We start from the raw sequence: 19011 nt of genomic DNA, 5'->3' as shown, positions 1-19011 counted from the left end.
GAGCATAATTGTCGGCACCCTGTTTTGTGAAAAATGTCACCTTTCTCTGTTTTTTTTTCCTTAAATTTCATTACAGAGTCGTTGATCATTCGCCTCACGCTTTGATTGAGTTTTTTAGAAATCTACACCAGACGACAAATTTTACGAGTTTACGAACGTCGGCTCGTTACAAAATCGATTCGTCATTACGATCCGAGATAGTGGTGGTATCGTGTCGTTGATGTGGTTCGAGTTCTTACAGAGGCAACGAGGCAGTTCAGATAAGTTACGGATCGGGACGCGTGAGGTTCGCACACCGCCGCTGTACAGCTCACACCCAGAACGTCAATTACGCACGCGATTGTTCGCAGGTAACTGCAAAACGAGTTGCAGTTCGCATGCTACATATTTACTGCCAATCTCAACGGCTACCGCAATTCCTCGACCTCCGCCACAGCGGCGGGTGAATAAAAATATTAATCAAGTCAACGGTTCTACAGCTCCATAAACACGTGATCCTATTCACTGACCGTTACAATGCCCTGGTTGTAGGCCACTAAAGTTTACAATTAGGAGCATGCGTGCTTACTTAGACGATTGATCTCTGCACGGTAATGCCAGATGTTTATTTTCTAATCTTGATTGTAGCTCCTACAGATTGAGATTAATCTGCGAGTCATTCGTCAACTCCGATGCTACTCTCTCCGATCACTTTGGCATACCGTGAAATATGAATCTCTGTTTATTCTTTAAGCACGATTGTTCTCAATGCGGTTAAGAGATTCGTATGCATGCAGTAATTTTTCTGTGCGCTGTAACGCTCAGTTGCATTATGGGATACAGGAATGTTTTGTTTCTTCTTCCATGGTATTCACGCTTATACTCTTGTTGAAACAGTGTATATCTTTTTACCGCGTTATTGTCATTCAAAATTCATCGCGTTCGAGAGTGTCGAATTGAATATTGAAAAACAACAAAACGAAGAAACGAGTCACTCGCACTATCAATATATCGTGAAATACAGCTTGAAACATAAGAGCCTGATCCATTAAAGAAAAATCTCGTTGTTCGAAGCTGAGGTCCGTTTTTTCTTCCTCGCGTGACAAAATTCCGCCACTTTATCCGTACACGCGTCGGGTTACCGTGAACGACTCTCTGCAGAGGTCCGTTATCATCAGCCTTCTTAGTAACCGAAAACGATCTAGATTCAACGGACTTACTAAACCCAGAATACTTGGGAGGACCGGACAGAGGCGATGGTAGAGAGGGAGGAAGTAAGAGAGCACGGCCGTTTCGTTTCTCCGAAACACTCGATGGCTTTATCCGCTTCTCTCTACCCTATATACATACGTATATGTATATTGTATATTTACACATGTATATACGTTGCAGTTATACGTTACATGCGCTAATGAACCTCTCCAATTTTCTTATTTCAGATATACACAGACTGGGCGAATCATTACCTGGAGCGAGGCGGTTCTCGTCGAAGGGTTGCGGACCTCCAGGCCGACCTCTGTGACGGGGTTTTGCTTGCCGACCTCGTCGAGGCTGTCAGTAAGTACATTAATATCGCCGGACCTCTCGAAGGATTGTCAGGCGAGAGCAGCAGGTGGCTCATTGTTAGAGAACCTCCGCGGAGGATCCCAAACGCGTTGTACCAGCCAGCGAAACTAGATCTAGTCTTGCCCGAGGCGCGAATGGATTACATCGTGTTTCCAGACAGTACATCGTGCCAGAATTAATCAATTTAATGCGAATTTAAACAGCCGGCTTTGACACGTGCTACCAGTCGGTGATGCGTCAAGCACACGGCTTCGACTCTTCTCCATTTGACGATCTTCGTGTGAAATATATCATTCCTACAACACCCGGAGGGTGTGGAAAATTTCCAAAAAGCTCATCGAATGTGATTGCAAAACTTTTTTCATTCGGATTTAGATAGGCGTAGTCTGGCAATTGAAAGCAATGAGAGGTTTGCCATACGCGTTTCTAAGAATTTCTAAGTACTTTCTAAGCCTGTCAGCCCCGCACTCGCGTCCCGAATAATTTATTGTTCCGTTTTAACGTGGCGATGAGGGTTTTGGTATATTCTTTCAACTAAATTAGGAAGTAACTGTGCATGAAACACTTAAATGGTAACCGACAGTTAGAGTTTATGAGACGTGTGGCTCACGTGCTAACTCGTACGCCATATGCCAGGCGTTACGATATGTGCGTATGCACCAACGTACGTTACAATCATAGAGCCGTACATGCACAGGCAATTCCACGTGTATTTGTTTGCGTAGGATAATAAGTATATGCCGCCAAGCAGAATGTTGTCTCGATTTGATTGTCGTGTACCGTTTGTCGCTATTTCAAATTAATATACCTATATAGGTCACTGGCCAATTAATTACGTATTGATTAATAATCAACTCATTGTTTCAGCCAATCAGAAAGTAATTGACGTCAATCGAAAGCCGAGAAATACGCAACAAATGGTGAGTAGAACGTTTCCTCTTCTACAATATTTATTATATGTATAATATATCCGTACCATTTTTTTCGGCGAGGTTTTAACGCTATATTGGAAGATATATCATTGTCTGAATGTGGAATAATGCTACCGTAGAGAATTTTTCAGTGTAAAAAAAAAAAAACCACAAAAAAAAATATCTAAGATAATTAGATATGAAATTTTTTATTTACTTTAGGCGTGCATTAAATTGAACTCACGGGTCTTTTTTGACGAGCGATGCCGACCGCGGGACAAGAGCCGCAACTTTATTTTAAGTGCATCTTGAGATTAGAATCAATATGCGGGGGAGGAGTAACGGACCGGAAGACCGAAGACGATTAGAGAACCGGGCTCTGATCCCGTTTAAAATGAAGATATCGGCTCCACCTACGGTCTCGGAAAAGTCTTAAAACCGGTGGGCGTTTGCTGGGTGAATCTTGAGTCATCGTGAGCATCGAAGACGCGTAGACGCATCGCCCCCGACTCAGGGTTCCTTCGGGATATGGTTAGACTGTCACGTAGGTGGACGGGACGGGACGCCGGGTCCCCGAGGTGAACCAGGAGTACAAAGTACAAAGGAACCGAGAAGTACCTACACGTGTTTGCGTTTCTAGTCGATCCATGGGGGTCCGACCGGTGATCTATGGGGTCTTCGGCGCGCAGCTGTGCGGCGCGTGCCTTAACCGAAATATCCATATAAGCGCCATCTTTTTTTTTCTATTTTTAAATAACTACCTCGGGTGCAGTAAACGGTTCGCACCGAGTGTCGAGTACCGCTGTAAACATTGACGACTAAGAAGGGAGAGCGAGAGATGAAAATCCTATCGCGCACCCACGCGGCTATAAATATATGCGGACATGCTCGTACGGAGACCTAAACATACGTATACTATGAATCTTTTAAACAGTCATCTTACTACCCAGGTTTCTGTGTCACTGGGCTGAACCACGCTTGATACGGTGCGATCCGAATTATGTGAGACGCTTCTACGTATTCGAAATTTGTATGGATAATTATTGATTGCGGTACAATACATTTAGAGAAAAAAGTTCTCTCCTCGCAATCAAAGTGATCGTAGACCACTTCGTACTGAGATCCGATCGATCCTCAACCACGGTTTCAGTCTTTCATCAACTACTTAGTTTTCGAGTAAATTTTTTTCCAATTAAGAGAGATTTTCACAGCCGCTGCTGACCGTTGTGTATAAATAATATTTGTCACCGGTTCGCTGGTTACACGACAACGACGAAAGTAAACGGGGGCAAGCGAATATTTTCTGGACAGATTCCAACCGGCGGAAGTATCTATCTCGCGAGAGACGGGCGACGACGCCTCATTACCGCGATTACTTTCTGCTTCCATTAATGAGCTGTAATCACCTCGTATTACCTCATACGTAGGAAAACCGTTCTTCGAAACTTCCGGCCTGCGGCTCGGACCAATAACAGTAGGATCTGGAAATATGTACAGTGTGGAAGGCGATTAATGTACACCGGCTCGGTGTCACGTGGCGTTTTGCGTATCCGGTCTGAAGAATCCGAGAGAACTTTCGATGTCATCACCAAGATGATTTTTACGTAGAATTGTATTTAACTGACAATTGTCAACGTAATAATTTACGCATACTCAATTTACTAAATATCATCAGTCGCGATTTGATTGTTGATATAACTTTCATGGTCAATAATTGAGCGACCAAAGAGAGGAATGAAAATGTGTCATTTGAAGGTAAGACAGGGTGAGCGTGATGTAGAATTGAATTCTCAAACTCGACCCGAGGTCCTGACTACAAGCCTCCGCAGGAGCATAAAACGATGATTTACGATGTCGGTCTTGCGGGCGCTGAAATTTTAGAAAAACAAGTCTCCGTAAAATAAAGCGCTAACAAGCTTCAACACAGTTACACGGCCACCAGGCTGATTAGCATAAGAAATAGCGTCTCGTCGTGTCTGGTAATTAAACTGTCTAAAATTTTACTACCATCAGCCGCGTATTCCGCCGATTTAACCCGCCGCGTGACTCTGCTGGCTGCAAGTCGACTGTGTTGTAACTTTATAATACCCAGTCAAATGTTAGGAAGTACTTACAGGTCTACCGATCAGCCGTGGCAGACACGCACGCACTGCGAATCTCGAGATCACTGGTACACGCCCTGTTAAGTCGCCGTTTCTCTTGGTTTTGTTTGCCGCGATGAAAAAAGATGGTCGGTATAGGGTTTGCATGCATGAATTAGGAACCACGGCCCCGGCTATAACCTCACTTGATTTACATTTACTTGGCGAATTTTCACCCGCAAGGGCGCCACGTTGTACAACATTTCCCATAATTAAACTTCACGCGTGCAAAACGCGAGACCCACCTTAGGTACTCTTTTGCTGATCGTGGTTCACGCACTGAATTACCCTGCGATGTGACACGCAGCCGAGAAACTATTAAGCTTATTTGTTTCTTCGTCCCCCTGGCTTGTTGATAGTTTGGATCGATTTTCATTTGACAAAAATCGCGCGACGGAAAATAGCAAGATAAAGGTCCGCGGAATATTTACCATGGAAGTTTAATTTTGTGGAAATAAATATCTCCCGAGGTTGGAGAAGAAAAATCGGACATCGAGAAGCTTTCGGAACGAGCGGACGAACGGCAACGTCATCTATGGAGTCGCCAGTGGTCTAGCTGCACTACTGTAATCTATTTCTATTTCACGAGATCCTATGACTCACGAAGATTAGTCAACTCCTCTACCAGAGCTTTAACAAATTTTCTCCTCCAATTTATAAATACGGTGGAAAAATGGTCAAGTCTAGAGTCTGGACGTGTCTGGAGCAGTTTAATGGTGTATCACGTATGTGATTGAAACTAGTAATGCTACTGTAACGATGCATGTTCAGGAAAACTGAATTATCTGAAATTAAGTAAATCATACCACACCAAACACATCGATATTTTTCGAAAGCCAACTCCTCGAAAGTCATCTTAAAATTGCGAAATAATGATTTTCTTCCTGATGTTTCGTGACGTTAACGTTGCTTACTTCGATCTGGTTATTACATTATTATAGCAAGTATCTCGCGTTGCAGGACGATTCACACGATAATATCCTAATAATTGTATTCGGTCATTGCGATGAAAAAGTCGGTGCTCTGTACCCAAGTATCGATGGGCATGACGACCTGGAGCGAGCGATTTGCGTCGATCTAATTGCCCCTCGTTTCTACGCGTAATCGGCGATTCGGAGCCTAACTGCCTGGCGATAAATGGTAAGAGGTAATCGCGATAACCTCGGACCGTGTTATCTTGTAAAATTAATCGGTAAAACCTGACTTCCGAACGATGCGGTTAAACTAGTTGAAACGGCGGGTTGCACCTGCAAGCACATCGTTAAAGAGCGCAACGGAAGGTTATCGAGATGGTAAGTTATGCGGTTGATGAGCAATAGACGCTGCACGCTTATACGGTGGTACAAGGCATGCTAAAGTATGCTAGAGACAAATTGTTAATTGCGGTAGCTACACGCGTCTCGTCGCTAAGAACTTTCTCTGCTGCTCGTATCCTATAGAGTTCCTCTTTTTGACGCAGCTGATGCTACGCTGCGTTGCGCTGCAATTAACCCGGAATGCTATACAGCTGTATTTGTAATTATCGTTGAATTCAGAGACACTCTTCCGAATTTCAGAGGGACACACTCGGCGAGAGAAGAAGGCACGAAGTGCGTCTGTGAAAAAAAGAAAAGGAAGATTAAAAACGAAACGAGAGGAAGTTGAACGATCGGAGAATCGAGGTCTCGCCGTTTTTAACCGCGTGCTTAAATTCGACGCGGTTAGACCGATATTTTTAGCGAATCGGATCGAATCGGTGACCTTTGGCGTCGGGTATCGATTTTTTTGCAACTCCGCGACGCGCACGGCTTCGATCGATCTTCGACCGTTTAATATCGTGACGAATTATCAAAATATTTTCTGAAACACGTACGCGTTGAGAACGATTTTGAACGCTTGATAAACCGATACACTCGCATAACGTATCATATGAAATCGTTATGCGGAACCGATTGAATGCTATGTGAAATTTACCCCCGTGAACCGATCAAACGTAGCCAAGATGGAATTAACTTCATGTTTCAACGGGCCGGTCCGATTTTCGATAACGATTTTTCACCGGTCATTCGACGTCGGAAAGACGAGTATGTACAAGGTTAGTAAAAAGTGCGGTGTGGGTAGTCCTTCTTTGACTTGTTGCTGCAGTAGTTGGTATAACATACCTGTGTGAAGATCCACGTGATGCGCATCGGTAAATCGAATGCGGTATTCCAACCGCAAGTATTTGTTCGTTTCTTGGACGTAATCGATTCTCAAGTCCCTCGAGAAGAAGTCGGCCTATTGAATCGCGGGAAAACAATTAAAATTGACGCTGGACGGCAATACGGATTGATACGACCCGACTCGTAGATATTATGTATTTATTCAAGAACTCGCATCACGTGTCAGATACTTATCGAGTAACGGAATTGAATTTTGTAAATTAAAGAAGGAAGAAAAAAGAAATGATACAAAAAGTATTTTCTATCGCTAATGATATTTGATTGAGGAAGGTGAATAAAAAAAGAAGGAAAAGGAGAATATTAAAACCTCATGGATCGTTGTGGGTCTTACATAGATAATGGCCTACTGAACGAGGTAATTTATTTAGATTGCTAGGAGTGAGAAGGAGAGAGAGAGAGAGAGAGAGAGAAAGAGGAAGAAAGAAAATGGAAGGAAAAAATCACCCACCATATCCCACATGAAAAATATACTCGTTTGCGCCGTTACGTCGTCGTTTCTCTAACTTGTCTAAGAATTAGTTGAATACCCAAGTTTTCAGGAAACACGAAAATTACTGCGCGGGCGCACGCGATCTCCTAATATCCAGCCACTTGACGCGTCCTCATCAACGGATCTGAGTAGGTGTGCCCTTTACAGTGCGTCTGGATCTCTGATATAAGCTTGAGGTAGCGCAGGGCAATTTGAATAATTTCCTAAACACCGTACCTAGTTGTTAATTATTTCATTGCTACAGGCGTAGGAGTTTCCGATCGTCAATTCCAAGTCTAGCGATCAGTTCGTACGACGGGGGACGTTAATTTATGAAAAACTGTTTTATTGAGATTAATTAAATCCAGTCCGTTGACTGTTGGGATTAATTCACGGGCCAACTGGCTGTCCCCGAACATTTCGTTGCTACATGCGCCGCGCTATTCGTGTTGTGTGCAGTTGCGAGTTGGGACCGAGATTAGATGATGGGTCGTACAGTTAACCCGCTCGTATATACACGTGTCTCTAGATCTACGATTAGTTCTACGTACGTGATTTCTTGGGATGATCTCCACCCGCAATTATCTTGCCTCTGTACGATGTATGTAACCTTCCAAGTAATTGCGATTCTTTCCTTTTCTTCGTTGAAACGTGCGCCTATTGTAAACCGCATTACAGCCTGTTTCTACGTCTATGACTGAGATATTAATTACCGTATTTATACCGCAGTCATCACGGCACGCCGAGGAATGTTGATCTATTCTTTTTCACGGGCAAAACTTCTCCGTTCGCACGAAGTTGTACATCGTTCAAACTTACACGTGCAGACAGAATCTATACGGCTAAAAATAACGTACACCTTGTCATTTTTCAAATTACCCACAGGCGTGTCTCTTTTCGATCCGACGCGTAATTTTATTCATTTTTCCATCAGTCTTTCATTACCTGATATTTTTTTTTCTCTATATTTCCCATGGGGAAAGTCTGTGCCACGATCCCAACGTGCAGAATGGTGTGTTGATATTGGAATTATTTGTAGCCGATTCCTAATTACTGCTGGACTTCAAATCCGCGATGGGAATTTATATGGTTTCAGGTTTTTCGGTATAAGTATTTTTTTTTTTGCTGAATGCGTGACTTATTGAGTAGTGGCGAATGATTGATGAAATGGTAGGATTCGTGAAGATGTAATGAAAATTTTCAACTTCTGATGAATCTATTTGAACTGGGACAATTTTGTACAGAATTTGGTGGACGATGTTTTTTGCAATCAGTGTTGATCCTGAATCTAAATTTCATGATTTTCCAGGAATGCTTTGAGACAAAAATATTGCCATAATTATTGTCTAGTTCCAGTTTAAAAACCGCCATTCATAAGACTCTCGAGAAATTTATAACTTTTACAGCCTCCATCTTCTTTCTCGTTCGTATCGGCCCGAAGATGGTTAAACGCAAAATTGCGAAGAGTGTAGACACGAATGATGCCCATCTCGACACGTATGCCGCGCGTGTTGGCAGCATGGGTATTTCACTGTATAACCCATTCAACTGTGGCACTTAAGGAGCACGCAGTGATTTCTGTAGGGTTATATTTCATCCCTTTTTGTATCTCTCTCGGTTCATCTCGTCTCGAGCAAAAGTGTATGGAACATGTACAGATACTCGTGTCGTTGTGTATGCATGCGTAAAAGTTTTGTTGTAGAAACGCCATAAACGTATATTAGACCACTTATACATGTAGCGTCGTGCAGGCTGCGCGTCGTCGTCCTACACCGTTTGTTATCTGATTAATATTTTGATTTCAACCGGGTGGTCTCAATATTTCTAGATTTTTATAATCCGAAGAGGTTCCAAGTAGACACAAGGATTAAGGTCTACCTCTGTTATATATAGGTATACATAGGACCCAGAAGGAACTCGTCGAGCGTTTATAAGATAAAGAGATGCGGACGTATACAGCGTTTGTGGTCGAAATACGGAGGCTTCACCAGGGGTTCGGTCACGGGTCTGCCACACCCCCGTGCAGGGAGAAACCAGGCCACCTGTGGTGCCGGTTTTACGGTAACCGTACATAAAACATTTCACTTCCCTGGAATATACCGGAAAAAAGACAGAAAAACACGTTCTTGCTTATCCTAGTTCTTTTTTTTTTTTATATTTTTCGGATCGTGTCTAAGAGAGGGGAAATAGACAGGAAGGGTCAAGGGGTGTCACGATCGTTTAGTGCAGATTTCAAGCGCGATTTCGAGGCTTCTATTCACCAGCAGCACAGCTTCTCGATGACGCTGAGTCGGTTACGGTCGTCGTAACTTGTAAATTCATTAGTCGTCAGGACCAATTAAACTGTTTTATTCGCTCTCCAGTTGTATAGTTATACACGTACTGTTCCGCCCGGTTCTGCAGTCGTTAGGCATGGTAAAAAGTTGGCAAAAAGTATAAATGAAAAAAAAAAGAAAAAAAACCCATTCTCGAGTATTGTATGACCGCGGAGCGCTGAGTGCTCCAATCACGTCTTGTGGCAGGATGTTGTACCTGTGGATTAAGTGCTTTTGACTTAAAAACACCGAGAACTCACCGGAAGAGCGAAAAACAAATCCTCGAGTACATAGACTTGCGTGTTTTAGTTAATTGCGTTAGAGATATATAGCAAACTGGACACTTGTAGTTAGTGAAAATTGTTCGACTTTAAAAATTTCGTAAACTGTTAAAAAATGCACAAGTAGAAATATTTCTCAACCACTTTTCCTTCCTGCCAAGTATCATACCTGAGAGATTCTCCACGGGGGTTTTCTATTATCTACATACCACGAAGCAGCGATGAAAGATACGGAGAAAAAAGGAAACAAAATTGCGAGTCATGGGGAAGAACCTGCATCCCTGTTTTCCGTATAGAAATTAAACCCTCGTTGTGTATAAAAAACGTAGGTATAGTGTAGTTTGAAAATAGGAAGGATATTTTGAAAAATTTCATCCAATCAGCCGGGCATTGTGTTCGGGATAGGAACTCCAGCGGGGATGTTTCCTATTGAGGGTTTCTCAGGGCTTTAGGGAAATAGTTATAAGGTGTATCCGTACTTTCCAGCGTGTGCAACGTGTCCAACGTGCCCGTGTCTCGACGGAATCTCAGTGTATGCGTGATCAAGTGACGTCAGTGGAACCGCGATCAAACGTCCAATCCTAGGTCGGTACCTGGACCACGTGACGTACACACGTTACGTTACCATGCCTCGTAGTGCGTACTCGACCCGCTCGCACTCTCTAGTCTCTTTTATTCACTATCACACGTGGCCGTTCCCCGAGCGTGTAAGTGCTCGGTAGAGAGAGAAAATAAGAGAGGGAGAGAGAGAGAGAGAGGGAGAGAGAGAGAGAGAGAATACAGCCTTATTGGAGCCTGAGCCTGAGAGTCGAGTGTTTCACCGTGAGCTAGTGTATCGCGAGAGGTCCAGTAGCGCGGATGCTGTGTCCGATCTCTTCGCAACGGTCCGCAAGCGTGCGATTGGCAAACCGACTCGATCGGGCTTTCAAATTGCCCGCGCAAATTTGCCGATTTTGTTTTTGACGGTGTCACCTTATTCGAATGAAACACACTACGCGCAGTTTATTTTTGCACAAAATTTGGCTCGCGTTATTGTAGGTACGAGAGAGATACTCGACTTCGGGCTAAAGAAACTCTTTGATAACATTGGCTAAGAGTTTGTGGACCAGAGTTTGATGGTGATTGCATCGGCTACGTCAGTGCCTGCAGTGCAGTTAGAATGAAGTGTACTTAGACTCTGAATCGATTGCTACACATTTCAACGTTGTTTGGTAGAAAGAAAGACCCGGTAGACGACGGTGTTCCTATTAGATAAAATACCAATCGGTAATAAATTTTTACGATAAGAATAAGTTTGTGTTTCATTGGTAAAACTTTTATCGTTTCGTGATGCAATGTTCTAGGAGTTCTATACGATGAATTGGCGATATGTGTTTTAATCAATAAATTGTAATCGAGTTGGTCGTCGTGTCGAATGATACTGGATGCCAAACTTTATAAACTCGGGAAATTTGAGGATAAGTGTTTTCCGATAAACTACGCAAATTCAGCTTATAACTATCAACGAGATTAGTTCCTCGCAGCCAGGATGACATCGTGCTTATACAGGTAACTGAATTGCAGAAAATATACAATATGTTTAGTGAAAATCTATCGAAATACCGCAGAAAAAATTGGTACGCTGCTTTATCAGTAAGAAATGAATTAGAAATTTCACTTCACAAAAAATTCTCAAGCAATATGTAGAATGTTACAGCAGTATATATCTGGTTGCGTGTTCTCTCTACAAATTGTGTAAACTGTGGAATTATATGGTTTTTCGTTATTCAAATCAACGTGTTTTGGCAAAACTGTGGCAGAGGTCAAAATTTTAGAAAGTCGTTTCTTCTAACAGATCTGTCAGGACATCGCGAGTTGTTATTTCACTTGAGTATCGCTTATTAAAGGCGAAAAATAAAAACCTATATTTGACGTTATCGATAGCCGAATCACTTTTGGATTTCAAATGTTGCAAGATACTATAAGTCTAAAAAAAAAGTGGCATACATAATTTCTAGTATAATGAAGACAGTGAATACTTGAATTGATTATTAACTTTTCTATCACATGTAATTCAAAATGTAACCTAACACGTAGATCGATTGAAGAGATTGAAAAGTGAAACACACAGACTGTTCTCGAGTCTTAAACAGTGCTTACAGTGATCGCCCATCGATTACCGAAAGTGAGTTACATGGAGTATAAGCCATTCGAATACGTAAACAAGAGCGGTCGGAAAAATTTTCATAGAATTTGAAAAATTTGGTATGCTGACGGTGACGCTTTTACGCGGTATCAAACGTACATTTTCAAGTGCGGTAAATCGAGGCAGCGGATAAACGTGTAACAACCAGCCTGTGTATAAACTGCATATTGTGAACACGTGGGTATTTCCAAATCACGCTATACACTCGTTAAGCAGCGAACGGTGACCAGGCATTGACCGGTTGTCAATAATTAGATAGATTATTGTCGGACCACGATCAATAGCTACGGGCACGTCCCTCCCTCCCCCTTATACCTTTAAGTACCATGCATTGGTAGATTGTGCACGGGGTACGCGGCTAATGAGGACCCCGGTTTTTAAGGTGTTCTAAATCCATGTTCGACAATCTGTACCTGACCGGCGATCCTCGGACCTGTTCTATGGTGTGCGCGACGATAATACGAGCACATGCGGAGGGAGGAGGAGGGCAGAGAGGACCGATATTTATTCTCGCATTTACAAGCTCTTTCCAAGAACAAGGAAATAACCTGACTCACTAGTTTACACTCGGTCATGCGCAGCTCGGCTTTTCTACGGAATCTAGATAAATATGATTTCTTTCGAAACGATTCGTAACGCTCAAACCTGCCGTGCATGCATCGACTTACTTCTTTTTATAGACGTGACGATTCTCACACCAAGGCGTATTATGTCCTTTATATGTCCACATGTATATTCACGTCTCGGAGTTGTAATCTAATGATTTACCCGTCTCTCCCGTTGCCTGTGGTAACTCAACCAAATTGGCTGATCGCCAGGAGTAAATTGATGGTTGGATCCAGATACACGAGCACACGTGATACGATTCGTAAACGGGAGGAATTGGCTTTTCTTGCATCCGTTAACCCGTCCGCTTATTATGCATAATGCGAAAATTCGGCGAAAATCTGCAACTTATTTTTTACGAGGTTGAAGCTACCAGCCAGAATTAACAGCCAAACGTTCTAATGTTCATTCGAATCGGATAGTGATGTCCGAAAATCTAGACTTCGTGAAATACCCTGAATCCCCAATACTTTTGTAGAATTATGAAAGTAAAACTGAACTGCACTTTGGTATTTCCAAAAAGTTTAACCTTCTTGGCTGCTAGCTTCAGCTTCGTACTTTTTTTTCATTCCTGATTTCTATGATGTTTTGGAACATCGTATTATATTGCGTGTATCACTTCTGCGCGAAGGTGGTTGAAAAGAATCATACTGATAAGAATCAGCGTTACCTACCTGTGGAAAAAAAAAATTGAAAACATTTCCAGCATCGAAGATCGTTGCTTTTTTTTCGTTTCTTTTTTTCCGTAACCTTGCGAATCTCTTTGTCGAACAAACCTCATTCCGTCAGTCAGACTCGTTGTGTTTTACGTAACTCTTAGCAAAGTCCTTGGTGCGAATCACGTATTGTTATGACTGGTTGTCGGAGTTTACCGTATCGCCGGGTTTCCGTAGAACGAAAATTGATGAAAAACTAGCAAGTTATAGGCGTACATGTGCACGTGCGAATTCCGCAAGGAAAACAGCACCGACCCGTACACCTAACAATTAGCCGCTAGGGCTCGTGGCACGTGCGTTCCTCGACAGCCACTCCAGCAGCAGCAAGCTCAATGCACTTACCTTTCCGAGTAGGTACGTAGTTTGGTTGCACCGCAGGGCTAACGAGTCGATTGACTCAACTCGAATAGGCACGGGTATACGTATAATAATGAGAGTCTGCGTACGTATAACTGGCGGTATTATTGCACGTGCGAAATGTGAATTGAAACGAAATGCAAAGCCAAGGAGGCGAGAAGCAGCTGAGAAACCAATCGTGTTATTTAATAATCCAGCTTATATCGCCTCTCGTCCCGGTCCCGTCTCTTTTCGTATCGTTTCGTCTCGCTTGGCGTGAATGCTGCACTTCGAGCCAAGCCTTCTGCGGTCTCGTTAAGACGTTATCATGTGACTTAATTGTATACATTCGGTTTGGCTCTTTCTCGTTCGCTGCCACACTCCGTACATGCATGTACGTGCATTATATGCCAATTCGGGCGGACGTGACAGCCACGGCTCGAACCACACCACGATAATATTTCAGTATTCGGCGTGCACGCTTACTGGTATGCGTACTCGTTTGTGCTTATAAATATATACGTATGTGTATTTATATTTGTATATTTACGTATACAGGCGAGGGAACTTAATGTATGAGCATCGTTGATTTAATCACCGCATCGAGAATACAAGGACCTCTTTAATCCTTCAACCGCGTTCTTCGAAAGTTACACAAACTTGCCACATCCTGTCGCTGTAGTCATTTTTGGTATGGTATACGGCGTGTAATGTTGCAGATTTTCATTTTCATCAGTTAAACGAATCTGACATATATTTTGTTCACTCTGTGGCCTCTATTTCGAATTAATGATACATAGTGCCTCTGTGCATGCAAAATGATGCGACATGGTATATATATTGACGATTCGTCAGACGTACAATCGTTACTCCAATACGACGTGCAGATGTCTTTTGATCTGAAAACTTGGACAATTACTTTCGAACATTTTTTAATACCATCGTCATCCACGACTCGAACAATTGGAACATCATTCGCTGTAGAAAATATGTTTCGGAATTCATTGGTTAGCACCGTCGCCAAAACGGACTCGAGCGAATTTGATACAGTGAAGTTGCGATGAAAGGTTTAATTATCCTTCCCCCCCCCCCCCCCTGATCTTCCCCTCTCCGCCCCTCGTTCTGCAGAAAGCTTTGAAACGCTTGAAAGTGAACATATTTTTGGCATGGTCAAGGCCGAATAGCCGGTTGAATGCTACGACGAAACTCGTGCCACTGACATATTGGAGTGTCTGGACGACAATGGAGCGAGGAAAGATCCACGGCATATTGGTCGTTAAGACAAACATGTCACGATCTCATGGAATCTTATTTGAAAAATGTATTCCGGAGGCCCGACGGTGTCATGTGAGGCGTGCGTGGGAATAATAGATCGGTGCATCGTGAAACGAAAAAGGATTACAACCATGTCGCTTCACGTTTCAAGTTTATATTGCCATAAGATTTCCCGTCAACATGCAGCAATTGGATATGGTGAAAATTAACGACTTGAAGGAAAATTCCACGGACCATTTTCTTCGCGTAACGCGTCAAGAGGTCGAATTCCCCGGGCAATTGACCGACACGCTGATGAAGTAGCCCAACAATCTCTGAAGCGGATGAAAAAGAGAAGAGGACGTAGGTATGCGAATTACTACAACGACTCGGGATGAAATTACTTTCTGTAAACAGTGTTTACTCATCTACCTTGCTACCTGCGGGTAATTCGCGCCCCGGGCATTCGTCGTTCCAAATCTACAGACGAGCACGAAAGGTGTGGCTTACACGATACTGTGTTATTCCATCACGTTCGTCAAAGCCACGTGACGTGTATCCAGTCTCTTCGGTGTGCATTTCGTCTCATTGTTGGGACCGTGTTACATACCTGCCATTAGCGGATACAATGCTCGTTTTCTTTGAGCTATTTCAACGAACTCGTCACTTGTTTGCCGCTTTGATATCGCAACGAGGTATCGATTGCAAACTTGATACCCTAAGTGATGAAAACAAACCTCGTGCGGTTGATAATTTAATTTTTTTTTCTCTTCAAACTGTAGCGAAAATAGCCAGCGATGTGAAAACGAGGAAGGGTCAATTAGCTGGGTGAAACTCGTTTTATGCTCAATTGATCGCGCTAATTACTACCGACCTTTGATCGTTGAAAATACGGATTGTGGGTAATACTAACAGAACCATGTCGAAAAACTCACCTATGAGTTGTAGAATAAGTCTGATCATAAGATGATCTTCAGATGCTGATTGTGTGCTCGGTTAACATTCTTCTTTTACATCTTTGCGAAAAATTTCGAGTGATTTGGAAAAACGGTAAAATCAATGAAGGACTGTTTCACACCTCATATCGACATAATTTTCTCAAGACTGTTGAAGGTTATGCGATTAGTTCCGAGTCGGTCGGAACGTGCGTTTAATAAATACCAATAAACACCAAAGAATCTTAATTCTTTTTTGAGTCAGAAGTGTAAAGTTTATGGTAACGTTAGAGAAATGGGAGACGCAGAATTGAGCCACGAATAAGCCTCGTACAAGACGAGTGGCCCCGGAACTTGTCGGTACTTACACGAATAAATTATTGTAATTTTTTTTAACTTATAAAATAGACTTGTACAAAAATTTTCGGTATAGGACATAATCAGCAACTCATCTACGATTTTTTTTAACACGACGCTGGATAATATCTCGCAGATGAATTTGTAGAAATCAAATTTCGGCATTACCTATTTCGATAAACAATGTTGGCACTCGACGCTTACACGATCAATTACGCATACGGATATTCTCGCTTTTCGTTGGGCAATTTTTTGCGCTGCAAATATTACAGCATCACCGTTACATTCCGCGGTCCGTTACCCCAGATCCCAGAAGCCCGGACCTCTTCTCCTGTGCCCGTGTTTGTTCGTTCGCTCGCTCGTTCACTCGTCTGATCTCACCTGCTGGCCCACAGACCTCCTGATGCCCTCTGATTTGCATCCTCCTTCGGGTCCGCATTTCCCGTTTTCGTATTCAACGGTACGGCTGCTTGACAAGCGCTCCGTGACTTCGGAGGAGGACCACCTGAATGCGATAAAAAGGATATACACGTACAGCGGGATTTCCGAACTGAGTTCATTCTTTATCGTCACAGACGCTACTCTCTGTACAGTGAACCTATCATCGATTGCAAGTGTTCGAACAACGTTTCGTCAAGTTGGGTATTACGAAATATGATATTATCTGGTAATTGCTATTGCACTCCAGCTGAACATGCAATCGTCTAAACTTTAGCTTTTTTTTTCGCTTCGCAAATGTCCAAGTCATCGACGTAGCTATTAATTTGTTAATTGCGTCGTATAATTTTCTGCTAACTGAATTGCCATGCTTGTGGTTATTCTCATACCGATTTGTATGTTTTATAGTTACACGAATGAAATAAAAAATATTGTATTGTACAACGAAGTGTACATTGCGTACAAGTTGTCGGAACATTAGTACCTGCGTATCAGTATTCTCTATATGCCGAAGAGATCGATTCAATTATTTATGGTTCCGATAGTGGGTAGGCTTCTTTTTACCAGGAGCTGCGCACCGTCGTTCGAATCGCGTGGTACATGTGTCGCCTTCTTCGAGAATAAATTTAACAAGATACCCGTGGCGTCCCTCAGGGACTGCACTCATGGGGCACTCACTTTTTATCTTCTTATTGCGCCTATCTTTCAAATTCGTGGATGTGCACCGAGGAATTACTGTTGAAGTATGAGCGCCGGACCTTGAGTGACTCTCCAACCAAAATACCTCTGTCGATGAGAATGTTTTTAAGAAAGAAAAAAAAACTTCATTCAACGGTGATTAAAAAAAATCAACGAAACAATAAAATAAAATCAAAAAAAAAAAATCAAAAAATCCACACTGACGATGCTTCGCGTGGCGATCTTGTATTTCAATCGAAATCCGCGTAAACCGATGATGGTCGATTTTTAACGATGCTCTTGAGTAACCTCCGAAGGTGTACGATGCTAAATGTTTGCGAATTAACCGATTATCTGACCTGTACGGCGTTACGTAATATGCAAAATTATTAGATATTTGTCGTTCAAATGTGAAGGACGAGTATTGCTGGACGATACTGAGGATTATCTTCGCTTAACACCGGGAGGCGTCGCGATTACATCACGTGGAATTGTTGATCATTATTTGCAATTCGCCACCTTTGGACATTGCGGTGTACCTACGTTATACGTATGAAATCGCGTGTGACGATATAACCCACACATGCCTGTCCCCGTAATTATTTTGCCATGAAGTAAATTGCAATTCCTTTCCTTATTGCCCGGTCGTTCCCGCGCGACGATGACGTCACACTTATCATTCTCGATTCGCGCCCCGATGCCCAAGAGAGAGTGAGAAAGAGAGAGAGAGAGGGAGAAAGAGAGAGAGAGGGAGAAGAGAAAAAAAAGTAAAGTACCACTATTCGCATCATTGCGTAACATCGTTCGCTGATTTTGGTCGCAGTGTAATGACCGATGGCTCGTTCAACTATCGCTACATGGCAAAGAATAACATATATGTATGTATATATACGTATATAATATGTAAATATCTAACTACCTATGCGTCTAGCAGTCGCGTGCCTTCCGCCTTTTTCAGGAAGCAAAACTATCATTATTTTTATCAGGAAGACGAGCAACAGCAGCAGCTTCCTGCGGGCCATGTGCGCCTCGAGACCTCTCTATCTAAATATATACATAACTTAGCTTAGCCGAGCGAGGCCTAGTCTAGAACAGACAAAACGACCGACCAACCGGCCGACCGACGGACAGATAGACAGACAGCCGGAGCCGTGTATCCACCACCATGATGCAGCGATTTGGACAAGCAAGGTTTGAAACGCTTTTTAGGCGCCGCAGAAATTTCCCTCGGTTATTGCACGCGGCGTACGTACGCTCCGCGTCTTTTCCTCTTATTCCTACAAGACAGCTCGGTCTCGGTTCGAGGTGTTAAGGACTCGTTCCGTCTGACACAGGCGAGAATATCGAGCCCTAAGCAGAGCTTCATTAGGATCGGTTATTTTCGTCACCATAGCCGTCAGGCTGTCTTCAACGTCGACGAGGGGATCTTGTGAAATATCGTGGAGGTACGAATGGACTGAAACCCTTGCGACCTTTTTGTTGTCGAGGACTTTTCTTCTTGCGGCAAACTTGAACGGGTTGGAGGAAATTGGCAGGCAGCCTCCTTGATCTTACAATCAGCAGCAAAATAATTCAAAGATGTTGCCGTGCTAATTGTGCAAAATATCGTCAAGTATTTTACTGACAACGAATTAGAAGGTTGA

General features: G+C 42.9%; 1 protein-coding gene across 3 annotated transcripts in view; it reads left to right on the top strand.

Annotated features, from left to right (window-relative positions):
• Positions 1–19011, top strand: part of LOC107224084 (protein sickie) — a 173230-nt gene that overhangs the window by 58277 nt on the left and 95942 nt on the right. For 2 of the 3 annotated variants that reach the window (XM_046734013.1, XM_015664009.2), the window contains 2 exons: positions 1419–1536; positions 2413–2465. In XM_046734013.1, the coding sequence (XP_046589969.1) occupies positions 1419–1536; positions 2413–2465 (171 nt within the window). Of the gene's footprint in view, positions 1–1418; positions 1537–2412; positions 2466–10724; positions 11412–19011 lie in introns of those variants that run through there. The other variant, XM_046734015.1, reaches the window with a different exon arrangement.

This window comes from Neodiprion lecontei, chromosome 3 (genome assembly GCF_021901455.1).
Source record: "Neodiprion lecontei isolate iyNeoLeco1 chromosome 3, iyNeoLeco1.1, whole genome shotgun sequence".
NCBI classification, from domain to species: Eukaryota; Metazoa; Arthropoda; class Insecta; order Hymenoptera; family Diprionidae; genus Neodiprion; species Neodiprion lecontei.
This window is presented reverse-complemented; position numbering and strand designations above follow the sequence as displayed.